Source organism: Muscardinus avellanarius, assembly GCF_963383645.1.
Source record: "Muscardinus avellanarius genome assembly, chromosome: 5".
NCBI classification, from domain to species: Eukaryota; Metazoa; Chordata; class Mammalia; order Rodentia; family Gliridae; genus Muscardinus; species Muscardinus avellanarius.
The window spans coordinates 141,533,235-141,560,376 of NC_137790.1; the positions used below are offsets into that span (position 1 = coordinate 141,533,235).

The 27,142-nt window shown below is 51.0% G+C and overlaps 1 protein-coding gene across 1 annotated transcript; it reads right to left on the bottom strand.

Annotated features, from left to right (window-relative positions):
- Window positions 1-1,301: 1,301 nt before the first annotated feature.
- On the bottom strand, window positions 1,302-19,189 carry DAG1 (dystroglycan 1; the record flags this gene model as incomplete). The annotated part of the gene is made up of 2 exons (XM_080696823.1): window positions 1,302-3,704; window positions 18,911-19,189. 2 exons carry the CDS (start codon window positions 19,187-19,189, stop codon window positions 1,302-1,304), a joined length of 2,682 nt encoding a protein of 893 aa, XP_080552949.1.
- Between the last annotated feature and the right edge of the window lie 7,953 nt (window positions 19,190-27,142).

Genomic DNA, 27,142 nt, shown 5'->3' on the forward strand with positions numbered 1-27,142 from the left:
ATGAGCAAAGCGGTCAGTGCCATGGAATCAACACTAAGAGCTTGTACAAACTGCTGTAAGCATCACCATTTTAAATTTTTTTTTAATAAAACAATTTGAGGTTGTATAAAAACTTTAGTAAAAAATTAGCTTTGAGAGCCCACAGATTTTGACTATGAACTATCGCTGGCACTCCTCCCCAGCCACCAGACCTTCCCAGGCCTTCAGGCCCGAGGCCTGGGACTGGAGTGCCAGAGAAAGGGACGGGGCGGACCGACTGTGGGGACAAGTGGCCGGGGTCAGGTGAGGACAGCATCACGTGACATAAAAAGACTGCATCTTCACAATGTGCCCCACCCAGTGTTTCAGAAACCGTGACACTCCTTTTGGGGGACACACACCAGAAGAGGGGAAAAACCAGGCTGCCGCGGTCGAGTCCCTCCACCGCCCAGGTGCCCACGAGCAGCTGGCCCAGCTTGGAGCACCTAGGTTGGGGGTCCCTTTTCCATGGACTCCCACGGAAACGAAGGCCCTGGGCGTGCATGGGGCGGAGGCGGGGCTGTCCCTGGCCCAGGGGCCCTCCAGCTCCCAGCCCCTGGCCACAGCAGGATTGGACAGGACGGCAAACCCAGCACCAGGGCCCTGGCCCCTGAGCCAGGGCCAGAGGGCCCCAGTCAGGCTCTGGGATAGCAGAGCAACCAAGTTGACTCAGTGTGAAAAAATAGGATTCCTTTGATAAAAAATACTGTCCCTTGGTCTTCTCTAGGTTGGAAACACCCTGGGAGCTTATTTTTAGCAAAGCAATTCCCCATACCCACCCAAAAAGTATACATACGTACAAGTTTAGGTAAACAGCAGATTAAATGTAAAAACTTAACCTTAACTTCTCAAAGTCCTTTGAATTTAATCTTTAGCTACGGTTTTCCATGTTACATCCTGCAGCTAGACACACGTGAATAGAAAAAACAGTACAGTTAGTGTTAAAGGCAAAACGCAGAGCTGGGGCCCAGCACTGCCTGCGGTTCATTCACGCCTCCTGCTCCCTCCGCCCACCACGACGCCACAGCGCTTCCAGGGCCAGCCAGCACGTAACGCAGCCAAGGATTCTCTATGAACAAACAAAAAGCTGTTAGGCAAAAAATAAAAATAAAAAAGACCCCAAAGTCTCTAGAGTTGCTTCGGGGTTGGGGAGGACCAGAGGGCGGGCTTGTCCAGGCCCTGCGTGTCAGTGTGCTAGGTCAGCGGTGGCTGCCGCGGCGATGGCCTGCAGGTCACCGCCCCAGGCCCTGCCCCAGCCCTGCCTCCACCCAGGCGCTTGTGGGTTACGGGGGGACGTAGGGCGGGGGTGACCGGTACGGGGTCATGTTCTTGGGCCGGGAGCCCTTGCCCTCCAGGGGGGCTGTGAAGGGGGGGGGCGGCTGGTAGGGAGGCGCGTTGGGATCCTCGTCCCGCAGGGGCGTGTACTCTCCCACGGAGTCCTGGTTCAGAGGCGTGGTCTCGGGCGCGGTCTGGTTGGGGTACTCGGGAGGGGGCAGGGGAGCCTTCTCCTCCTGCAGGATGAGCGGCATGCTGGAGGAGGGCGGGGGCTTGGAGTCGTCCAGCTCATCGGCGAAGATGATAGGCACCCCCTTCTTGATGAAGGTGGCCTGGTCCTCAAGGGTGAGCTTGCCCTTCCGCTTCTTGCGGTAGCAGATCATGGCAATGATGCCGGCAATGAGTAGGATGGCCGCCACCACGACGGCCGGAATGACGGTGTGCAGGTAGACGTCGTCCTCGCTGCTCTTCTCGGGGTCCCGGTCTGGCACCTCGGTGGTGGGCGCCTGGGAGGGCACTCTCCTGGGTGGGGCCACGGGGATGAACTGCAGGTGCCGGCAGCTGCCGGAGCCCGTCACCGCGACGCTCAGAGCCTTGAACTCGGGCTCCAGGGCGCTGGAGAAGGCCGGCCGCGGCCTGCCAGTGTCCTCAGCGATCCTCCGGCTCAGCGCAGTGACCTGCTCCTTCGGGCAGGGCTCCAGCGGCAGCGTGTTGTTGGTCCACTCCACCTCGATGGAGCCCCGGGTGATGTTCTGCAGCGTGACCGTGCTGCAGTTGCGGTCCCCGAAGGCGAAGGCCAGCTTCTTCACCAAGGCGATCTTCTTGTGGATGTCGCTCACCACGGACGCCGGGTCGCCCACAAGCTTCGCCTTGAACCTCGCGGGCGCCTTGTCTCCCTGGGGGCGCCTGTGCACGTGGATCTCGAAGGCGTCCACGGCGGACAGGCCGCCCTTGTCCGTGGCGTGCATGAAGTACTCGTGCTTGCCCACGTGGCTGCCGTCCGGCAGGCCGTACATGAGCTGGCTGTTGCTGTTGAACTGCACCCAGGACTTCTCGCCCACCGGCTGCTGCTCCCGCAGCTTCAGCGTCAGCTTCAGCTTGTCAGTGGTGGTGTCCTCGTTGTCGTAGAAGGTGTCCGCGGGGATCTTCACCTCAAAGTAGGTGCCCACCCAGGCATCCACCTTGTCGATGTGGTTCTTGAGCTCGGGACGCTGGTTGGGCTCCCCGCCGCGGGCCACCCCACTGGTGGTGGTGCGGAGGCGGGTCGGTGGGGAAGCCGTCTCCAACCTGGTGATGGGAGCTTTGGTGGTGCCCCGGGGCGCTGGCCGGGGCGTCCGGGGCTTCTTGGTCGGCCTGCGCGTGGTGGTGGCTGAGGCATCGGTGGAAGGCGTGGCTGGCTTGGGTGTGGACACGCGTGGCTTCTTGGTAGTCGCTGCAGGAGGAGTGGCAACTGCCGTGGGCTCCACGTAGCCAGGAATGGTCACTGTGGGGCGGATCTGGCCGGGAGCGGTGGTGCCCGCTTCTGAGACCCGCGTGGGCTGGATCGGGCCCAGGGTCGGGGTCTGAACAATGGCACCGCGGGTCCGGATGGTGACTGTGGGCTTCCCAGGGACAGGGTCCCGAACTGGAGGAGCCATGGTGTCTGTAGGAGGAGCAATGGCTGGAGAGGTGGGTGTGGGCACTACCCGGGACGGCGGCTCCTGGATGGCTGTGGTCGGGGGCCCAATGGCAGTGACGGGCGTGGGCGTGGCGTGTATCTGCCTCCGGATCCGCTTGGGGAGAGGGGGCTTCTTATTGGCAATGTGCCAACCCACTACCGGGTAGCCCAGCTGGGCAGACATGGTGCCCTCCCTGGCAGGGGCTTCCACGCCATGAATGTCAGGCACACTATTCTGGTTCAGGGAGCAGCCCAGCTTCCAGGAGAGCAGAGCCCCGTTCTCCACCACCTTCTTTGCGTTTCCTGGGCCAGCCATGAAGGCAGACATGTCAAACAGCCTGTTGTTGACGACGGGCACCAGCTTCATGCTGTGTAGCCCCACGCCCGAGAAGCGCCGCATCCTCTTCAGGAGCTCGACCCTCTGCTCCGGGGCCATCTTGGTGAGGTCGGCATCCAGAATCACCGTCAGGACAGTCACCGGCTCGTCAGCAGCACAGGCCGAGGACACCATCTCCCCGGCATCAGGCAAGGCAGCCCGCACGGACGGCAGCTCGCTGTGGTCTTCGGGGTAGACCTCGATGGAGAACACGCTGGAGGCCTGGGGCACGTGGCTCCCGTTGGCCCCCAGGCGAGCAGCGCTCACTGAGATGTAGTGCACGCCCTTATCCGTGTCGAGGGGGAGGCCCTCCAGGGTGCGGCTCTGCGGGTCCCAGTGCAACCAAGAAGGCAAAGCCTCCTTCCCCGCTGCTGATACCTAGAAGAGACGCAAGCATGAGTGCCAGTGCCGCCGCCAGCGCCGCCCAAACACGACCAGCCCGGCTGAGGAAGGCTCGAAGAGCCACTCAAATGCCTAGTGGGGCAGCCAGCTCCTCCCCAGGAGCCACAGCCAGCCTCGCCTGCCTGGATGCAGATGGGCCACGCAATCAAACACGTTTCACTCCAGACAGGCAGCAAGGCAGAGCTCAGTAATGCTGTGGCCTTTGATACCAGCAACACGCTCTGCCTCCCCTGCCCCGGGGGCAGCCTGCAGGACCCAGCGAGTGCCTCATCCCAGCCCCGTGCCTCCTGCCCTCAACAGGCACACCACTTTACTCCAGTCGCGCGCCTGGCCTGGCTGCCCTGCTTTTTTTTTCTTCCAGTACTGGGGATGGAACCCAGAGACATTCTACCTCCGAGCTACACTTGCAGCCCTATTTTTTAGCCTTTTTATTTTTGACACAGGGTCTCAACCAAGTTGCGAAGGGCCTAAGTAGTTGAAACTATCCACGAATACACAATCCTCTTGTCTCGACCTCCCAAATGCTGGGATTACAAGCGCGTGCCACCACGCCTGGCTGGCTGCCCTCCTCCTACATGGCCAAGTTCGAGCGAGAGCCCAGTGTCCCAACAGCCCACTTTATAATCTACTCATGGTACTCAGGGTAGTGGAGTCTATTTGTGTAGCATATACAGTCAGTGGTATCCAATGTCTAAATTAACCCTGTTTCTCACACCTCAAGGAAAACTGCTACCCAGGACAGCAGAGTCTAGGATCAACTAAGCTAGATAAGTGTTTATATCTCAAGCCAGGTGTGGTGCGCGCTTGTAATCCTAGTACTTGGGAGGCTGAGAAAGGAGGTTTGCAGGTTTGAGGCCAGCCTCAGCTACTTAGCGAGACCCCATTTAAAAATAAAAGAATAAAAAATAGGGTCGGAGGTAGATTCCATCCCCCAGTACTAGGGATGAGTTCCATCCCAGTACTGAAGGGAAAAAAAAACAACTCGAGACTAGGTGTAAAGGTACATGCCTATAATTTCAGCACTTGGGAGACGGAGGCAGGAGGATCACAAGTTTAAGGCCAACATCAGCAACTTAGCAAGATTTTTTCAAAATAAAATAATTAAAGGGCTGGGGGGTATACACCTCTAAAAATACTAACAGTAATAAAAAGGCTCTCAAGAAACCCTGGTATCTCTCAAAGAAGGTTCTGTAGTCTGTGAGGTGTGGGAAACTAAAGGGGGCCCTCCTGCCCTGGACAGAGAGCCCCGGAGCTCAGCCGCATTCTGCCCAAGAGCGTCTCCCCGCTGTCCTTCAGCGAGGAAGTCCACAACTACAGAACCAGTAATACTTAGAGCATCCTGCGAACACTGCATAAAACCTTCAACATCTTCGGTTTTTTTTTTTTTTTTTTTTTTTTTTGGTGGTACTGGGGTTCCTGGAAGCCCTTCTACCTCCGGGCTACACTCCCAGACCTATTTTTACATTTTTATTTGGAAACAGGGTCTCCTAAGCCAGCACACGCAGCTGGCTTCGAACCTGCGCGATCCTCCTGTCTCTGCCTCCCAAGCGCGGGGATTACAAGCGTGCCCACCACGCCCGGCCAACATCTTCTATAAGAAAGGGAGCAGGCTGGGAATAGTGGCGCGCACTTGTAATCCACGCGCTTGGGAGGCGGAGACAGGAGGATCAACAGGTTTGAAGCCAACCTCAGCTGGCTTAAGAGACCCTTTTTCCAAATAAAAAATATAAAATAGGTCTGGGAGTGTAGCCTGGAGGTCTTAGAAGGCCCCTGGGTTCCATCCCCAGTACTGTTAGAAAGAAAGAAAGAAAGAAAGAAAGAAAGAAAGAAAGAAAGAAAGAAAGAAAGAAAGAAAGAAAGAAAGAGAAAAGAAAGAGAACGGAAGGGAGGGAGGCAACCTTTCCAATCGAAGTTAAAAGATCACGCAGAAACTGGTAGGATTCCTTTTTTAAGTACTGGGGATTGAACCCAGACATATTCTACCTCCGAGTTATTCCCCAGCCTTTTCTTTTCTTTTTTGGTAATGGGAGTGGAACCCAGGGGCTTTCTACCTCTGGGCTATACTCCCAGACCTATTTTATTTGAAAACAATGTCTCATTAAGCTATTTTATATTTTATTTGATTTTTTTTGTTATGTTTTTGGGTGGTACTGGGGGTAGAACCCAGGGGCTTTCTACCTCCGGGCTATACTCCCAGATCTTTTTTTATATTTTATTTGGAAACAGGGTCTCACTAAGCTGCTGAGAGCCTCACTAAGTAGCTGAGGCTGGCTTCGAACCTGCGCGATCCTCCTGTCTCAGCCTCCCAAGCGCGGGGATTACAAGCGTGCGCCACCATGCCCAGCTTATATTTTATTTGGAAACAAGGTCTCACTAAGCTGCTGAGAGCCTCACTAAGTGCTGAGGCTGGCTTGAAGTACTGAGATTACAAGCGTGCACCACACCTGGCTCACACCTGGCTTCCCAGCCCTCTTTTCTTTTCTTTCTTTTGCGGTTCTGGGGATTGAACCTAGGGGCATTCTACCTCTGAGCTATACCCCCAGTGCTGTGCGATGTTTTATTCTTTATTTTGAAACAGGGTCTAAGTTACAGAGGGCCTCATTAAGTAGTGAGGCTGGCTGTGAACCTTCCATCCTGTCTCAGCCTCCCAGTCCTGGGATCACAGCATGCCCACCAGCGCAGCTCCATTTTGTTACTTAATTTCTTTTATGGTAAGATGATTGAACCCAGAAACATTCTACCTCTGGGCTGTGCCCCCAGCCCTATTTTATTTCTTATTTGGAAATAGGGTCTTACTAAGTTGACCAGAGCCTCACTACTTGCTGAGACTGCGTTGAGTCTGTGATCCTGTCCTGGCCTCCCAAGTCCTGGGATCACATGGGCCACCACGCCGGCTCCATTTTGTCACATCGTCTGTGTGTCCCACTCCCAGATGCTGGTTTCATGTTTCTTCTTGTATAAAATCTGCCCCGTGAAGACTAGCCAACCGGTTTACATTGCAAAAGCCATACTTTAGCCACGGGGAACTGCGTAGTGGCTCTACAAGAAGGAATAAAAGGCTGGGTGGAGCAGGGCGTGGTGACACACACTTGTAATCCCCTCACTTGGGAGGCGGACACCTGAGGGTCGCCAGGTTTGAAGCCAGCCTCAGCTACTTAGTGAGGTCCTTTGCAACTCAGTGAGACCCTATTTCAAAATAAAGAATAATGGCCAGCCGTGGTGGCACACACTTGTAATCCCCATGCTTGGGAGGCGGAGACGGGAGGATCGTGCAGGTTCAAAGCCAGCCTCCCTGGCTTAAGAGACCCTGTTTCCAAATAAAAATATAAATGGGTCTGAGTGTAGCCTGGAGGTAGAAGGATTTCTAGGAACCCCAGTACCACCAAAAAAATAAAAAATAAAAAAACATGGCTGGGGTATAGCTTGGAGGTAGAATGCCCCTGGGTCTATCCCCAGTACCGAAAAAAAAAAAAAAAAAAAAAAAAAAAAAAAGCTGTGCGGATGCCTCCCCGCTTACGCACCCTCTGTGCAGAAGTAACCGCCTTGCCCAGTTACTTTGGTTTCATATGTTTGTTTTTTTTTTTTTATTTGCAGCTTCCCTAAAATCCATTTCTAACATGCTGACAAATGGGTCCTGTCTGGGCTCCTCCTGCCTCTGTGAAATACCCACCCCTGTAGTCCCAGCACAACACCCATTCCCTGCTTCCAGCCTCACTGTCCTATTCAAACCCTAACACACTGTGTCCTCAACACAAGCACATTTCCTTGGACAGCCTGGACACTGCTTGTCAACAGACACTCAAATGGTTCCTTCTGTGGCAAGAAAATGAAGGCTTCCCAGAAGCTGTGCTTTCCTGGGCTGCTTCCTTCCTAAAGGAACCCAGTGACTACAGAGGAAATCCCAGGATTCCCAGCCAGGACCTGGGTGTCCAGGCAGCATCCAAGACTTTACTTTTGTTTTTATTTGTTTGTTTGTTTGTTTGTTTTTGGTGGTACTGGGGGTGGAACCCAGAGGCTTTCTACCTCCGGGCTACATTCCCAGACCTATTTTATATTTTATTTGGAAACAGGGTCTCGCTAAGTTGCCAAGAGCCTCACTAAGTAGCTGAGGCTGGCTTCGAACCTGTGTGATCCTCCTGTCTCAGCCTCCCAAGCACAGGGATTACAAGCATGTGCCACCACCCCCGGCTTTAACCCAAGATTTAACTTTCCCCCTTTAAACTGGTTCAGACAGGCTTCCAATCTCCAGCAAAAGCTCCTGAGAAGCCAGGTGACACTGCTACCATCATTATTACAGGGTCACTCCTGACTGCTCTGAGCCATTCAGAGAGGTCTATGAATAGTTTCTTTTGTGACAGCAGCACATGCCATCCACTCTAAGAACAGCAGCTAATCAATGCACCACAAAGAATCCACCCTACCAGTCACCGTCAAAAGTAGAAATGCTACAGCATCTGTAACTATGAGTGTCTTCCAAGTCCATGAAATGCTAAATATGTTTTTCCTTTATAATAGTTTTCAGCTAAAAAAAATTTTTTTTAATTTAAAACATTTTGGCTAAGCTGGGTCTGCAATCCCAGCACTTGGGACAGGAGGATGGAAGGTTTGAAACCAGTTTCAGCAGTGTATCAAGACTCTTTAGCACTCTATGGAGACCCTGTTTTCTTTTTTTTTTCTTTTCCTTTTTTTTTTTTTTTTTTTTTTTGGTGGTTCTGGGGTTCCTGGAAGCCCTTCTACCTCCGGACTACACGCTCAGACCTATTTTTATACTTTTTTTTTAATATTTGGAAACAGGGTCTCTTAAGCCAGCGCGGCTAGCTTGGAACCTGCGCGATCCTCCTGTCTCCGCCTCCCAAGCGCGGGGATTACAAGCGTGCGCCACCACGCCCGGCTGGAGACCCTGTTTTCAAAACAAAAACTTAAAGAAAAAAAAAAGAATGCCTAAAAAACCTATACTTTAGCTGAGTGTGGTGGCGCACACTTGTAACCCCAGCACTTGGGAGGCTGAGACAGGAGGATCACACAGGTTCAAATCCAGCCTCAGCTACTTAGTGAGGCCCTCTACAATTTAGTGAGACCTTGTTTCCAAATAAATTATAAAAATAGGGCTGGGGTATAGCCTGGAGGTAGAAAGCCCCTGGATTCTACCCCCAGTACCACAAAAAAACAAACCTATACTTTTTTTCCCAGTTCACTTACGTTAAATATGAAAATTTCCATGCCCATATGTAAACACATAAAGCAAAGGATAAATGTTCTTATCTATTAAAAAAAAAAAAAAAGTAGCCGGTTATGGTGGCACACACTTGTAATCCCAGTACTTGAGAGACTGAGAGAGAAAGACTGCAGGTTCAAAGCCAGCCTTGGCAATTTAGTGAGACCGTTTCCAAGTAAGAAATAAAGTCGGGCCAGGCGTGGTGGCACACGCTTGTAATCCCAGCATTCGGGAGGCTGAAACCGGAGGATCGCGGTTCACGGACAGCCTCAGTGAGACCCTGTTTCAAAATAAAGAATAAAAATAGGGCAGGTTATGTGGCTTGGAGGTCAAATGCCCCTGGGTTCCATCCCCAGATCCAGAAAAGAAGGAAGGAAGGAAGGAAGGAAGGAAGGAAGGAAGGAAGGAAGGAAGGAAGGCAGGCAGGCAGGCAGGCAGGCAGGCAGGCAGGCAGGCAGGCGGGCTGGTTGAAGCTTGGCGATAATGTGCCTCTGGGTTCAATCCCCAGGACCAAAACATGTGATGCAAATGGAGCGCCCCCAGAACACGAGCCATCTCCCCATCTCGCTGTCTCGCCATCTCGCCGGTGGAGCAGGAACACAAGGTCCCACGAGGCGGAGCATGGCCAGTGTGTGGCCCCGGCGAGTGAGGAGTGTCTTGACCCCACTCCATCCCAACGACCACTAATGGGATGGGAGCTCTGCTGGAGGGAGAGGGTGGGAGGAGGTACCCCAACAAGGAAGGCCTGAGACACATCACACCGCGGAGCAGCACCAGCGCAGCACCAGGCAGGCCAGGAAAGCCCAGGAGGCCCAGAGGAGGAAGCCCACTAGCTGGCAAAACCCAGCACTCAGCCAGGCAGCTCCACCCAGCGTGTGCTGCAGCAGGGTGGCGGAGAGCAGCCTGGCACTTTTCACCACAAAACTCAGCAAGCTTCCAGTCTTCCCAGTAGCCAATCCCAACAGCCATTGTCCAAGTCAAAGAGGCGTGGGGGCGCGAGCCTGGGAAGCTGAGAAAGGAGGACCCTAGGTTTGCGGTCAGCTTCGGCAATTCAGTGAGACCCTATTTCAAAGTAAATGAATAAAAACGTCCGGGGTAGCTGAGAGGCAGAAACTCTGGATTCGATCGCCAACACCACACACAAAGTTCTGCTAACCAAACATTTGTTATGGAATAAACGGGGTGGGGGTAGTTTTATTTTGACTGAGAACAAATTATTTCACAATTTATCCACCCAATGTTTTATAAACTTGAAGCAAGCAATATCTGAAAAATAGAGCCAAGACTTTCCACCCTGTCCAGGTGAGAGATCCCTGCTGCAGATTCCGGACCCTCATGGTGCTGGAACCCTGGCCATGCTCTACTTACAAGATAGGTGTTCAACCTGAGCCAGGTATGGCAGCACACGCCTGTAATCCCGGTACTTGGGGCACCCCCAGCCTTATTTTTTTTAATTTTGAAACAGGGTCTCAGCCGGGCGTGGTGGCGCACGCTTGTAATCCCGGAGCTTGGGAGGCAGAGATAGGAGGATTGTGCAGGTTCGAAGCCAGCCGCGCTGGCTTAAGAGACCCTGTTTCCAAAAATTAAAAAAAAAGTATGAAATAGGTCTGGGAGTGTAGCCCGGAGGTAGAAGGGCTTCCAGGAACCCCAGTACCACCAAAAAAAAGAAACAGGGTGTCACTGAGTTGCAAAGGGCCTCACTAGGTAGCAGAGTCTGTCTGCGAACGCAATCCTCCTGACGCAGCCTCCCGAGTGCTGGTATTACAAGTGTGCGCCACCACGCCTGGCTCTTTCTGAGGTTTGTTTTTATTTTATTTTTTTGGTGACACTGGGGATAGAACCCAGAGGCATTCTACCTCTGAGCTACACTCCCAGCCATATTTTTTAGTCTTTTATTTCTTGAAACAAGGTCTCACTGAGTGGCGAAGGGCCTCCCTAAGTAGCAGAGGCTGTCCAGAAACCGTGACCCTCTAGTCTCCACCCTCCGAATGCTTGTATTTGTGCTCTACCATGCCTGGCTGCAGCCCTATTTTTTTTTTTTTACGCATCTAGGGATGAAAACCAGGGTCATTCGACCTCTGAACTACATCCCCTGCCCTATTTTTTTTTTTAATTCTTTATTTTGAAACAGGGTCTCACTAAGTTGAGGAGGGCTTCACTAAGTAGCTGAGGCTATCTGTGAACCACAATCCTCCAGTCTCAGGCAGCCTCCGGAAAGCTGGGATTACAAGCATGTGCCACCACGCCTGGCACCCCAGCCCTATTTTTTATTCTTTATTTTGAAACAGGGTCTCATTGACTGGTCTCCACCTCCCATATTCTGGGATTGAAAGTGTGCACCAGCTGGGCGTGATGGCGCACGCTTGTAATCCCAGCGCTTGGGAGGCTGAGACAGGAGGATCTCACAGGTTCGAAGCCAGCCTCAGCTACTTAGTGAGGATCTCAGCAACTTAGTGAGACCCTGTTTCCAAATAAAATATAAAATAGGTCTGAGAGTATAGCCTGGAGGTAGAAAAGCCCCTGGGTTCCACCCCCAGTAACAGACACACACACAAAAAAGAAGAAAAGCGTGCACCAGCACGCCCAACTCCTCCTGAGGTTTTTTGTTTGTTTTTTTTTGGTGGTACTGGGGTTCCTGGAAGCCCTTCTACCTCCGGGCTATACTCCCAGACCTATTTTTTTACATTTTTATTTGGAAACAGGGTCTCCTAAGCCAGTGTGCGCGGCTGGCTTCGAACCCGCACGATCCTCCTGTCTCTGCCTCCCAAGCGCGGGGATTACAAGCGTGCGCCACCACGCCCGGCCTCCTGAGGTTTTTATCTGCTCTTTTATGGTCAGAATTGGATTTTGGGTAAGAGGGGCTTACCCACTAGTCGGCTTATAGACACAGTGTCAAAGCCACAAGCAGCTCCTCCCGCCAAGGCCAAGGCCACAAGCTGAGAATCCTCCTGGAGTGCAGCCAGGGCCCTTCTGGTCTGAACTACAAAACACTTTATCTCATGTTAACCGTCCTCATCAAAAAACAAAATCTAATATTTTCCCTCCAGAAGGGGCAGCTAGCTAAATATAGTTACAGACTAATAAAGTTCTTTGAATCAGCCCTTCCCTCCCAAGCCCTGATATCACCCATTTTCATTTTGTCGTGCTCTCGTCTAGTTCCTGTCAGTATTTTCCCCGCGTCTAACCCAAAAGCCCCTATTTTCAGTAGTACTCAAGCTGATGAGCCTGGGCAAATGCCGTTCTGCTGGCCCACCCCCCAGGATGCCTGCCTCGCCAGCCCACATTTCCCGGTGCGCGCGCTCACAAGGGGCCCATTGAGAGCAGGGAACACCCACTTGAGGCAGGAAGAAGCAGGGCTCCACTCACGCAGGCGGCTCTGCCACAAAGCTCTCAAGAACCCAGAGAAACGCTCCTTTCATGAACTCCTCTTCCTGGCCAGAAAGAGCATGCATTGTTCTTGGGGGAACAACTGGGGGCCCGTGCCAGCAGCTGAGAGCAAGTCCCAGGAAGGGCTGCTCCCAGCCTGCTGGCATCTGGGCCAGGGACAGTCCACATTGTCTGCAGGCAGGGAGGCCGAAGGGAGCGGGCTGCAAAGCCATGCTCACAGGCTCCAACCGCCACGGTGAGGCGTCTGAGGCACTGGGGGCACAGGGACTTGTGAACAGCCTCTCCTCACCGCCAAGCCACCTCCCGCTGGCTGCCATGCAGGCTCTGCAGCTAGGGCCCTCTGTGACTCCATGACGGGCGGCCACAGCCACCAGTGCCACCGCTGCTGCAGGCGGGGCAGCTGCGGAATGCTCAGCAAGTTACGCAGCCTGGCGTCCATGAGGTTGCTGTGAGATCAGTCATTTTCTTCAGCATTGGAGACTGAGCCCGGGGCACTCTGCCTCTGAGCTACACCCTAGTCCTATTTTATTTTTATTTTAAAACAGGGTCTCAAGTGCTTCAGAGGCAGAGACAGGAGGATCCCACAGGTTCCAAGCCAGCCTCAGCTACTCAGTGAGGCTCTCAGCAACTTAGTGAGACCCTGCTTCCAAATAAAATATAAAATAGGTCTGGGAGTATAGCCCGGAGATAGAAAGCCTCTGGGTTCCACTCCAGTACCACAAAAAAAAAAAAAAAAAAAAAAAAAAAAGGTCTGAGAGTATAGCCGGGAGGTAGAAAAGCCCCTGGGTTCCACCCCAGTACCACCAAAACAAACAAAAATAAAGCAAAAAAAAAAAAAAAATCAGGGTCTGGCTAAGTTGCTGAGGCTGGCCTAGAACCCGCGGTCCTCCTGTCTCAGCCTCCCAAGCCCTGGGATCACAGGCGTGTGCCACAAGGAATGGGTCACAGGGCTCCTGACAAGATGAGGCGGTGTGCTGGCCCTAAGCATTTCAAGCAGAATGCCCTGAATGTTTTTCTTTTGGGCAATGGCACGTTCAGCATCTTGGCTCCCTATGTTAAACGTAATGGAAAACTACTTCACAATCCTGGAAATTAGTTGACTTTAATATATAAAGGCTAAGTAAATTAATAAATTTAATAAACTATAGAAAAGAACAGATACTCTAACCTACTGTAATTTGTGCTTCTAAGTTGGCATGTACATCTCACATCATCAGCTGTTAGCAAAGTGGCATATGCCAGAGAGTTATTTTTTGAAGGCTTTAGTGTTCTTACAGCCCTCCTCTTTCCCCAGATAGTTTACATAATTCCTCCCATGCCTATTTGGTCAATTTCTTTTTTATCTACTTTGCGAATAGGCTATTTAGGTTAGAGGTAATTACTGATCAGGAAAAGAAAAAGAAAAAAACGAGTGACAATTCATTACAGATACAAAAGTTTGGCAGTGTGTGTCACAGACTCAGAGCTCAGCCCAGGGTGAGGCAGCAGGGAGCTGAGGCTCCAGCTGCTCGACAGGCCGGCCGGGTGCAGCCAGGCGAGCTTGGGCATCCAGTGGGGCTTTGCAGGGATGAGGAGTGTTCGCTCCTTCTCCCAGCCCACAAACATTTAAGTGTCTACTACGTGACAAAGCTAATAAAAAACAAGAATTTCAAGGGCAGAAATTGGAAAATAAGTCAGGTGTCGCAGAAAGGATGCTTTCCCCAGGTTAGAGAGAAAGGGCTCCAGCACCTCAGAGGACACCTGAGCCGGCTGAACAAGGTGACTACACTCACCAAAGGCAAGAGCCACAGCCGGGTCGGCCCAGACCAAGCTAAGGAGCTGATGCGGCTGGAACACGGCGAGAAGGGGGCCGGCCGGAGCTCACGGGCTCGCTGCTGAGCGGCTAGGTAACGGGGGATTTTGAACAGACTGGAGTTGTAGACAAAGATCTTTACATAAGGATGCCTCTTCCCTCAGTGTGCAGAACAAGCTGAGGAGCGAGGCACAGGGGCCCGGGAAAGTGGGGATCAAGTGGCAGCCTGGACGAGGGACAGTGGTGACGGGCAGCAGTTACATTCTGGGCTCCCAACTAGCGTATCTGGCAGATCTCAAGTGTTCCCCACACACGAATGCTGGGCAACCAGTAAAAGTTACATTCTTGAGCCGCGCGTGGTGGTGCACACTTGTAATCCCAGCATTCGGGAGGCTGAGACAGGAGGATCACAAACGTGAAGCCAGCCTCGCAACTGAACGAGACCCTTTCAAAATAAAAAGGGCTAGCCGGGCGTGGTGGCGCACGCTTGTAATCCCCGCGTTTGGGAGGCAGAGACAGGAGGATCGCGCAGGTTCGAAGCCAGCTGCACGCACTGGCTTAGGAGACCCTGTTTCCAAATAAAAATGTAGAAATAGGTCTGGGAGTGTAGCCCGGAGTGTAGAAGGGCTTCCAGGAACCCCAGTACCACCAAAAAAAAAAAAAAATTATATATTACCAGACATGGTGGCATATGCCTGTAATCCCAATACTTGGGAAGTTGAGTCAGGAGAACTACAGGTTCAAGGCCAGCCTCAGCAACTTAGCGAGACCCACTGCATCTTGGTGAAACCGTTTCAAAATAAAAAACAAACTAGGGCTCCTAGACAGAATGCCCCTGAGTTCATTCCTCTGTACCCACACACAATATGAGAAGAGTGACCCCAGGTCTGTGTAGGAGAGCTCCTGGTGCAGATGGAACTGATGCCTCGTGAGTGCAGAAAATGGTGACAGCGTTCATTTCCAGGGCAGAAGCCACGGAGGCTCTTCCTTTCTCTCTCTACACTGTCCACAATAATGCATCATTATAAAAGAAATACGCTGGGTGTGGCGGCACACGCCCGTAATCGCAGTACAGAGGGCTGAAACAGACAGGAGGATCTCGGATTCCAGGGCGACCTCAGCAGCACAGTGAGACCGTCAGCAACCTAGGGGAAGAAGCTGTTTCCAAAACAAAAGATAATTTAAAGGGCTGAGGGCAGAGCTGGGAGGCAGAATGTACTCAAGCCCCTGGTTCAATCCCCTGTACAAAACAAAACAAAGGCGTGTGCATGTGTCAGCGCAGGGGAATCCACCCGGTGCCGCACGCAAGGAGGCGAGCGCCCACCGCGGGGAGCTACCATCCCAACCCTTTGTCTGTTCCCACAGGCTCATCAGCTACTAAATGACCTGCTTCCCACAGATAAATATGCGCAGATGAAATCCTGTTTTCCTAGTACAATCTCTTTATTCCTCTAGTGAACAAGCCTGTTACATGTCTCTCTGCCACATATTGTATCAGTTCAAGGCACTCTGGTCAAAATTAATCTGTAAAACATTCCAGTGGCCACTGGAACAAAGGCCACTGATGCAGAGTTTGGAATTTCAGGGATCAAATGAGAAGTTGAGGGGAAAGTGTATCCCGCGGAACGACCACTGTTGTTTAACAGACTACCATCTGGCATGGCGGAGTATTCGGAAGGGAACAGGAAAAACTTACACCAACACTGGGAACTAGGAGAGCTCTGCAGAATGGAGCTGCAAAAATATAGCCACCCCGACCACAATGCCCCCGAAGAAGCAGCCAGACCTAACAGAGGGCGTCAGCCAGGAGGGAAAAGCAAGGGGCCCGTACAGGAGGGTGCAGGCAGAGGTAAGCAGGCCCGCCTAGATTTGGGGAAAGGGGCACAAAACTTTCCTCTCTGTGGACGACTGGCACAGAAACCCTATTTCAAAATGAAAAATAGCCAGGAGTGGTGGCACACACTTGTAATCCCAGTATTTGGGAGGCTGAGACAGGATAGCAGGTCTCTCCAGGTTGATGAGATTCTCATCAACCTAGAGAGACCATTTCCAAATTAAAATAAAATAGGGATGTAGCTTGGAGGTAGAATGCCCCTGAGTCCAATCTCCAGGATCCAGTGTGGCTCAGAGAAGGAAGGTCCCAGCAGCACCCCCACCACCCACACACACAGAAACTAGCAGCTTCCATTTCCTCTTCCCTGAAATACTCAAACTGAAAATCCAGCTGTTATGCTGAAGGAAATTCATACAGGCAGGAAGGAAACAAACCGGATGCTAGCAAATGGCTCCACGGCAAGCCCCGTGTCACCCGGAAACAGGAACATGCGAACCATGAACGTGCCCCTTGGACAGGGTCCTCTGGCTCCACGAAGCCTCGTGGCAGGAGCCACGAGGTCAGAATGCCTGGATACCGGGCCACACAATTTTAAGCAAGCAGCTGACAGGTTTTTATGATTTACTTTGTATGGTCCTAAGGATCCAATCCAGGGACATTCTACCTCCAAGCTACACCTCTTGCCCTATTTTTAAATTTTTTATGTTGAAACAGGGCCTCACTAAGTTGCTGACAGCCTTGCTAAGCTGTTGAGGCTGGCTCTGGAATTCTTCTAACTCAGCCTCCTAAGTACTGGGATTGCAGGTGTGTACCACCTATCAGACCCCAGTATTTGATGTTTCTGTTTTGTGTGTGTGTCACTGGGGACTGAACACAGGGGCATTCTAACTACAAGATACAACCCCAGTCCTAGGTTGAAGAGAGTCTTACTATTTGCTGAAGCTGCCTTCAAACCTGTGATCCTCCTGCCTCAGCCTCTCAAGTACTGGGATTACAGGTGTGTGCCACTATGCCCAGCTCCAGTATTTGGTGGTGGTACTGGGGATGAAACCCAGGGGCATTCTACCTCTAAGCTACACCACCAGACTTATTTTATTCTTTTCTTTTCTTTTGAAACAGGACTTGACTAAGTTGCAGAGAGCCTCACTAAATTGCTGAGGCTGGTCGAGAACCTGAAATCCCCGTCTCAGTCTCCCGAGGCTCTCGGCAACCTAGCGAGACCCTGTTTCCAAATAAGAAATAAAATCATACTGAAAATATAGCTTGGAGATAGAATGCCTCTGAGTTCAAACCTCAGTACCACACCAAAAAAAAGTAACAAAACAAAACACAGTGGGTCTGAAGCCAGCGAGGTGGAGCCTGCCATGCGGCAGGGCTGAGACCAGGGCCTGCTGCACAGCAAAGGGCCAGCAGGTCCCTGCAACTGTGTGGCCAGGAAGCACTAGAAGCTGCCCTGCCTCACCTCCTCTCTCAGCAGACTCCCAGACCCAAATGACCTCAGTTAAAACAATTGGTTATGAGTGGATCATCTTGTCCAAGTCACTCACCTTCTGGCCTTCAGAATTTCAGTAAGTGGGAATCAGTGTGGAAATTAAAAGAAGGGCTTCCAAGGAAGAAAGAAACTGTAATTGATCGGATGTGGAGAAATAGAAGCTCTAATATATTATTGGTGGGACTGCAACTTAATGCGACCATTTTGGAAAACAGTATGGAAGATCCTCAGAAGGAAAAAGAACTTACCGTATGATCCAGCAATACCACCCCTGGATATCTACCAAAAAGAATGAAAACCAAAATACCAAACTAACGCATGAGGAACCATGTTCATAGGTGCACAGTTCACCATTGGCAAACTGTGGGACCAGCCAAGACGTCCTTCAGCAGCTGAGTGCGTTACAGAACTATGGGTGTGTACACAGTGGGTGCCCAGCCACAAAGGAGAACAAGAGTGAAATGTCACAAAAAATAAGAAATCAGATGCTTTCCTTAAAGTGCGAAAACTAGGGAGAAATGGCTAACAGGAGACTCTAGATGAAGAAGGGATCCTACAGAAAAGCAATTAAGGTGACCTATCTGAGGGGATGGGAGGGGGAAGAGGGAAACTTTTTTTTTTTTTTTGTGGGGATGGAACCCAGGGGCATTTGACCTCTGAGCTACAGCCTCTGCCCTATTTTTTTTTCCCCATCTTCTCCCAGACATATTTTATACTTTATTTGGAAACAGAGTCTCACGAAGTTGTGGAGAACCTCACTAAGTAGCCAAGGCTGGCTTTGAACCTGTGCGATCCTTCTGTCTCAGCCTCCCAAGCACTGGGATTACAAGCGTGCGCCCAGCTGGCACACGTTTATAATCCCAGTAATTGGGAGGCTGAAACAGGAGGGCTGCAGGTTGGAAGCCAGCCTCAGCAACTTAGTGAGGCCTTCTACAATTTAGTGAGACCCTGTTTCCAAATAAAGAATAAAAACTAGAGAGCAGGGGGTATAGCTCGGAGGTAGAATGCCCCTGGCTTCCATCCCCAGTAACCCACACACAAAACAAAATCAAAAGATCTATATTTGGGGCTTTAATGCCACGATTTCTGAAAGGTGATCTTTTCCCGTACACACAGCAGGCCCTTCTACCAAATCCCCAAATCAACACCAAACCATCATATAGAGTACTGAGTAAAGGTCTTTTGATGGGGACAGTCAAGGTGGGAGCAGAGCTAACCTGAGGACCTACACCCAGACAGGTGTGTGGGACTCCTCCAGGACATCATGGCCAAGCCTCTCCTAAGCAAGAGTGCCGAGCAGGAACTGACCTCAGCAGAGGCGGAGCACCCTGGCTCGAACCCCAGTGCCACAAGAGAGAGAAGCAAGCTCAGCTTCTGGAGCTTCGGAAGGAAAAGGAAGACACAACAGCACTACGATGACAGACGGGCATGCTTCCTCACGCGGCTGTACAGCCAGTCTCACCTTGACGCTCTCTCCACTGGAGGCGATTACATCTGTAGGAATGGTCACTCGAAATGAGCGCCCGACGACAGCTGTGCCATCAGGAATGCCCACCACCGTGGGCACGGCCTCGTGGAGGTCGGAGAGCACCGAGTGCATGGATGCCTCCAGCTGGTTCTCCCAGGCCCTGCCGGCCTCCGAGGGCTCACTGGGCCAGCGGGACTGCGCCGCAGCCACAGAGAGGAGGAAGACGAAGGTCCTTCCCCAGACGGGGAGCCGCGGCGGCTGGCCCGCAGACATTCTCAGCCCAGGCCCCGCTCACTCACGCCGACGTCCTATTACGGAAGGAAGTGCTCGTCGTGGTCCCACAGCTGGCCCTCACCCTCGGCACACCTGCTCCATCCCAGAGCCTGAAAAAGAAGGGCAGCAGATTCAGACTCCGACGCCCACAGCTTCTAAGCCATGCCCACCGCCCGAGTGTTCTGCCGCGAACGCCCACCTTCCACTGAGCCGGCTCGGGCCTTCGCCCTGTGCTTCCCACCCACAGGCCACCTGGCGAAGGGCCAGCATCAACCACCTATGCTCCCACCTCCAGAACCTGGAGAAGCCAGCTCGGTGCACACGCCTGCCACCTGAGCTACCCGGGAGGCTGGGGCAGGAGGATCCCAGGCACAAGGCCAGGTTCTGGAACCAGGGAGACCCTGTCTCATAAAAAATAAAAAGAGCTGGAATAGCTCACTGGTAGAGTGCCCCTGGGTTCAATCTCCAGTACTGCAAAAACAACCCCTCTTGTATGTGTTTGTATGTGTGTGCGCACACACGCGCACTACGTACTAGGCGTGAACCCAGAGGCACTGTGTTCAACAGGATGTCACTAAGCTGTGGAAGGCCTCATGAGATTGCTGAAGCTGGCCACAAACCTGCGATCCTCCTGTCTCAGCCTCCCAAGTACTGAGACCATAGGCATGAGCCACCATGCCTGGCTTTTTTTTGTCTGGTTCTGGGCAAACTCGGGCCTGGTATATGCAATGTACACAGTCTACCAATGAACTATATCCCAAGTCCCAGTTATATATCTGTGTACTGCAACGAACATGTGCAAAACAAAACAAAAAAATCACTCAAAAACACAAAATAGCAGCTGGGCCTGGTGGTGCGCACCTGTAATCCTAGCAACACCAGAGATGGAGACAGGACTGCAGGTTTAAGCCAGCCGGAGACACTGGGCAAGATGCTGTCTCAAAAAATAAAAAGAAGCTGGCTTGGTGGCACATGCCTGTAATCCTAGTATTTAGAAGGCTGAGACAGAAGGATCACAGATTCAAGACCCTGTTTTAAAGGAAAAACAAAATAGGGCAGGAAGGGTAGCTCAAAGAAAGAAAGAAAGGCCGGGCGTGGTGGCGCACGCTTGTAACCCCCACTTGGGAGGCTGAGACAGGAGATCACACAGGTTCGAAGTCAGCCTCAGCTAGTGAGACCCTGTTTCTAAATAAAATATAAAATAGGTCTGGGAGTATAGCCCAGAGGTAGAAAGCCTCTGGGTTCCACTCCCAGTACCACCAAAAAAAAAAAAAAAAAAGAAAGAAAGAAAGAAAGAAAGAATACTCCTAGATTCTTAGTACCATGTGTTCGTGCACAAGTGCGCAGACACACACACAGAATTGGGCAAGATGGCTCACCTGTAATCTCACCACTTGGGAGGCTGAGACTGGAGGATCAAAGGTTCAAGGCCAATCTCAACAACTTAGCTAGATCCTGTCTCAAAATAAAATAGGACTGGACCTGTAGTTCAGAGGTAAAATATCCCTGGGATGAATCATACAAAATAAAAAATAATTTAATTGTAATTCTGGAGATTGCTTTACTATTATTATACAGAGCTCGCTTTATTGAATGTCATTTCCCTTTCTCCTTCCTGCATTTTATTTTTTGGTGGTTCTGGGGTTTCTGGAAGCCCTTCTACCTCCGGGCTACACTCCCAGACCTATTTTATACTTTTTTATTTGGAAACGGTCTCTTAAGCCAGCGCGGCTGGCTTCAAACCTGAGCGATCCTCCTGTCTCCGCCTCCCAAGCGCGGGGATTACAAGCGTGCCCACCACACCCTGCTTCTCCTACATTTTAAACTCCTTTTTTTTTTTATGTGTGTGTGTGTGTGTGTGTGGTACTGGGGATGGAACCCAGGGGCATTCTACCTCTGACCTAGACCCCCAGCCCTCTATTTTATTCTTTATTTTGAAACAGGGTCGCCGGGCATGGTGGCGCACACTTGTAATCCCTGCACTTGGGACGCTGAGGCAGGAGAATCACACGGGTTCGAAGCCAGCCTCAGCTACTTAGTGAGGCTCTCAGCAACCTTAGTGAGACCCTGTTTCCAAATAAAACATAAAATAGGTCTGGGAGTATAGCCCCAAGGTAGAAAGCCCCTGGGTTCCACCCCCAGTACCACCAAAAAAAAAAAACAACAGGGCCTCAATGAATTGTGAAGGGCCTAAGTAGCTGAGGCCGGCCATAAACCGCGTCCCTCCTGTCTCAGCCTCCCGAATGCGGGATCACAAGCGGTACACGCGTGCATCCCACACCCGGCGCATTTGAACTCTTTAGTAAAAGGCTCCTCTTGCCTGCCCAGCATTCCCCCAAGAACGTGCTGTGGGCGGGCAGTGGCTTCTGCTGCAGTCGCTGATGTACTCCCAATACTCACACAATGCCAGATACACACCTAAGCAATGAGTGAGGAAGAGAAGCCATTTCTTCACTGTTCATTACTTTCTTTAAATTTTTTTTTTTTTTGGAGCTGGCGACAGAAAGCAGAGGAATTCTCCCTCGAAGCTACACACCCAGGTCAGTTATTTTATTTAGAAACAGTCTCACTAGGCTGCCGAGCACCTCGCTGAGTTGCCCAAGTTGGCTCTGAGCCTGTAATTCTACTGTCCCATTCTCCCAAACACTGGGATTACAAGTATGTGCCACCATGCCACCACGCCCAGCTCAGGCCTCTTATTAAAAAAAAAAAAAATGCTCGGGTGTGGTGGTACATGCCTGTAATTTTAAAGTTCAAAGCCAGCCGCAGCAACTTAGCAAGGCTCTGTTTCCAAGTAAAAAATTAAGATAAGGCTTGTTCTTCTCAGTAGTAGAATGCCCCTGGCAAACCCCACCCCCCAAAAAAACCTTCTTCCTTTGTCTTTACTTACTTTTCCACTTACTAACTATATCCAGTTGATATATCTGATCCAGTTCTTTTCTCTTTTGTGGTACAGGTGATTGAACCCAGGGGCATTCTACCTCCGAGCTCCACCCCAGCCCTATTTAATTTGAAACAGGGTCTCACTAGGGTTAATGAGTCTTACTACTTGCTAGGCTGCCTTTGAACCTGCAATCCTCCTGTGTCAGCCTCCCAAATACTGGGATTATAAACAGGCGGCACACCTGGCTTCTGATCGAATAATCTGATTCTCAAAATTCTCAGTTTCTTGAAAAAGAGCATCAGCTGTGAGCCACACCCTGTCCTCCCAGGAGGGCGGCTCGCGGGCTATCTGTGGACACACAACACGTGGGGCTTCAGAGCATGACTCAGTGCTCTGCATTTAGCATGCAGGCAACCAGGGCTCAACTCCAGCTCCACTATGTCGCTTTTCCATGGTGTCAGGAGAAATGAGCTCTGTGACCTGGAAAAAAGCCAGGTTTTTTTGAGGCTTCCAATCAGCAAAGGTCGAATGTGGCTGTGCTAGGACCTGGTAGGTGGTGGCCAAGACCATGTCAGGATGGCACTCTGGGAGCCTCATACACACAAGCTCCATCTTTTTATTTATTTATTTATTTATTTATTTATTTATTTATTTAGCAGTCCTGGGGGTGGAACCCAAGGACATTCTACCTTTGGGCTACACCCCCAGCCCTATTTTTATTCTTTATTTTGAAACAGGGTCTCACTGAGTTGCAGAAGGCCTAAGTATAGCTGAGGCTGTCCGCAGACTCGGACCATGGAAAACCGACCTAGCGGAGCTGTCTCAGTCTCCAAAATGCTGCGATTCCAAGCCTGCGCCACCACGGCCGGCTTACAAGCTCCATCACTGCAGAGATCGTCCTTCTCTCTTTCAGGGATCAGGGCCCAACCATGGTCACTTAGCCTGGTGGTCAGGACAGCTCCTTCCTCCCGACAAGGGGGCCCACTGTAACACCTCTCACACACACACACACACTCCAATTCACACTATTCGGTATGGCACACCAGGAAGTGCTCAAGGCCGCCAAGAATGTCCCAGCAGAACTCACTACAGCCTGGTTGACAGGGACCAACACTCCTCCTGCTGAGAGGGTGCTGGGAACGGCGAGCTTGTTCCCTGGACTGAATCTGAGATCTCAGTTCTGACTGAGTCAGGGCTGCCCCAACTTGCCGGGCGTGGTGGCGCACGCTTGTAATCCCCGCGCTTGGGAGGCTGAGACAGGAGGATCGCACCGGTTCGAAGCCAGCCTCAGCAACTTAGTGAGGCTCTCAGCAACTTAGTGAGACCCTGTTTCCAAATAAAATATAAAATAGAGCTGGGAGTATAGCCCGGAGGTAGAAAGCCTCTGGGTTCCACCCCCAGTACCACAAAAAATAAAATAAAAACAAAGTTAAGTTCTCATAAGTACTTAAAAGGTGGTGTCCTTATAAATAAATAAAAAAATTTGTGTGTGGTACTGGGGATGAAACCTAGGGGCATTCAACCTTCAAACAACACCTCTAGCCCTATATTTTATACTTTATTTTGAAATAGGGTCTCATTGAGTTGCAGAGGGCCTCATTAAGTAGCCAAGGTTGTCCTTGAACTGCGATCCTCCGGTCTCAGCCTCACAATCAAAATATTTTTGTTTTGTTTTCTTTTTTTGTGGTACTGGGGATGGAACCCAAGGGCATTCTACCTCTGAGCTACACCCCCAGCCTGATTTTTTATTCTTTATTTTGAAATAGGGTCTCACTGAGTTGCAGAGGGCCTCACTAAGTAGCTGAGGCTGTCCGCAAACCGTGATCCTCCTGTCTCACCCTCCCAAATGCTGGGATTACAAGCGTGCGCCACCACGCCCAGCTCAGAATATTTTTATAAGAACTGCTAGGCATGGTGGTGTATGCCTGTAATCCCAGAGCTTGAGATGCTGAGAGAAGGATCCCAGGTTTGAGACAAAACCTCAAAAGTTTTTTTTTGTTTGTTTGTTTAGTACTGAGGACAGAACCCAGAGGCATTCTACCTCCGAGCTACACCCCCAGTCCTATTTTTTATTCTTTATTTAGAAACAGGGTCTCACTGAGTTGCAAAGGGCCTTACTAAGTACCTCAGGCTGTCCGCAAACTATGATCCTCTGGTCTCAGCCTCCCAAATCCAAATGCTGGGATTACAAGCGTGCGCCACCACACCTGGCTCAAACCTGAGAAATTTAGCAAGAGATTCTCGGCAACTTAGTGAAACCCTGCTTCAAAAAAAAATAACAGGACTAATAGGATGCCCCTGGGTTCAATCCCCAGTAACACACACACACACACACACACACACACACACACACACAATCAATGACTGACAAAGCCCCAGGGCACTAGAGGCAGAGTTCAACAACAAAAGGCCCTTCCAGCCGGGTATGGTGGCACACGCTTGTAATCCCCGAGCTTGGGAGGCAGAGATAGGAGGATCGCTGCGCAGGTTCGAAGCCAGCCACGCTGGCTTAAGAGACCCTGTTTCCAAATAAACTATAAAATAGGTCTGGGAGTGTAGCCCGGTGGTAGAAGGGCTTCCAGGAACACCAGTCCCACCAAAAAATAAAAAGGAAAAGAAAAGGCCCTTCCAGTTCCTATCTGGATGGAGTTTAGTGGAGCAGATGCCCAGGACACCCCAAGATCCCATCCTGCATTCTGTTCAGACAGCCTCACCCCCCAGCCCCAGCCCCAGGAGAGAACCCCGCCTGAGAGGCACACTGCGCACGGCAGGCGTTCCACTCTCCGAGTGCAGGGGGCATCTGCATGGCCCCACTCAATGGCACGAACACTCCTCACCGTGCAGAGAAGCTCCGAGTGAGTGGTGCCGCCAAGCGCTTTAACCTGGAAGCTCTGCAAGAACAGCCACTAGTTTTCACTTCCCGCGAAGAGCACTCAGAAGCCTCACGTCACTGCTCACCGCACAAAACAAGGCAGAGGCCATGTCAGGAGCCCGCCAGGTATGCCGAGAACTGCACTCCCACCGCCTAATCAGTGTCCGCCCTCCTAACTCAAGCACTTCAAGGAATGGGGATTTTACTTTAAAACGAGATGAATAAAAGGCTATGTCCCTGCTTTAAAATGATTCTAGAAAAAGTAAGAGAGCCAAAACCTCGACTGAACACTTCAGGGAGCCCATCCGTTCAGGGATTAAAGTTAGTTACAGCTGTCATCTAACGGCAGTAGAAACATCCTGGAAAGTTCACCTTATGGGGTGCTGGAGATTAAACCCAGAGACATGCTACTTCCAAGCTACACCCCAGCCTGGTTTTGTTTCTTATTTGGAAACAGGGTCTCACTATATTGCCTAAGTTGTCAAGACTGGCTATAAACCCATGACCCTCCCGTCTCAGCCTCCCAGTACTAGGATCACAAGCACGTGCCTCCATGACCAGCTCAAAAACGAATCTTTTTCTGTGTGTGCGCGATACTGAGGATGGAACCCAGGGGCATCCTACCTTTGAGCTACACTCCCAGCCCTATTTTTTATTCTTTATTCTGAAACAGCGTCTAAATTGTAGAGGGTCTCACAAAGTAGCTGAGGTTAGTCGTGAGCCTGTGATCCTCCTGTCTCTGCCTCCCAAGTACTGGGATTACAAGCGTGCGCCACCACGCCCAGCTGAAAATTGTTCGTTTTAAATAGCTCATTCTGGTGCTCAGCAGAATGTACTCAACACAATAGAAAACAATAGTGTGAAGTCATTGCTTAGTTAGGCTCCAAACACCAAAACGACAGGCAGATTTCTCTGCTTCCAGTTTAAAACAGGCAATCTACACATCTTGACGTAGGATGAAGAAGGCCTGAAGCCAAGTCAAACGGAAAAGTCCAAGTGTCACTGTACACTGCATGCCTATAATCCAGTACTTGGGAGATTGAGACTGGAGGATCGCAGATTACAAGCCAGCCTTGGCAATGCCTCGGCAATTTGGTGAGATCCTGTTTCAAAATTAAAAAAAATATATATATATATATATATATATATTTTTTTTTTTTTTTTTTTTTTTAAGGCTGAGGTATAGGCCCTGGGTTCAACTCTTAGTACTAAAAAAAAAAAAAAAAAAAAAAAAAAAAAAAACCAGGCATTGTCGCACACACCTGCAATCCTAGTACTTGGGAAGCTGAGACAGGAAGATCATGAAGCTGAGACAGGAAGATCATGAAGGTTTGGTGTTTGGAGCCAGCTTCAGCAACTAACTACGGAAGACCATTTCAAACTAAAAAAAAAAAACAGGGCCAGGTATCGTGGTGCACACTTGTAATCCCAGCACTTGAGAGACTGACAGGAGGATCGCGGTTTGGACAGCCTCAGCTACTTAGTGAGGCCCTCTGCAACTTAGTGAGACCCTGTTTCAAAATAAAAATAGGCCAGAAGTGGTGGTGCACGCTTGTAATCCCAGCACGCGGGAGGCTGAGACAGACCCTGTTTCAAAATAAAGAATAAAAATAGGGCTAGGGTAGAATGCCCCTGGATTCTATCCCCAGTATGGCAAAAAAAATGGGGGGGGGCTTAATTCAGAGGCAGAAGGCCCTTGGTTTCAATCTCCAGTACGGGGGGGGGGGGGGGGGGGGAGTATCATCTGGAAATTGCTCTCAGCTCAGGAGGATGATAAGGCTTCTGGCTGGGCCATTGGGCAAGTTCCTGCCTGGCCTGCTGGTGACGTGGGACCACACCAGTGCAGGCCAGTGCTGGAGGACCAATTAAAAGGAACGGAGGTTACATACACAGCAAGAGCTTTAAAGGCAGAAACATGTGCGAGGGAAAGTGCGACCTCTGAGAAGCAGCCGTCCACAGCCCTGCCCCGCCCAGTGCTCACCCGTCAGCAGACAGAGGAGCCCGCCACGGGGGAGGGCGCTCTGGTGTTGTCCAACAAATGCAGAAAGGAAGCGAAGCCTCAGCAGCTGGGCGTAAGGACAATAGGCGCAGGCGTGCCCTAGAGGAAGGGAAGAAGGTTCAAGCCCACAGAGGCAAGGACTCTCTGCTGGCCCGGGGCTTGGAGTGAGTAGATTTTTAACATTTCATGTGATGGGGC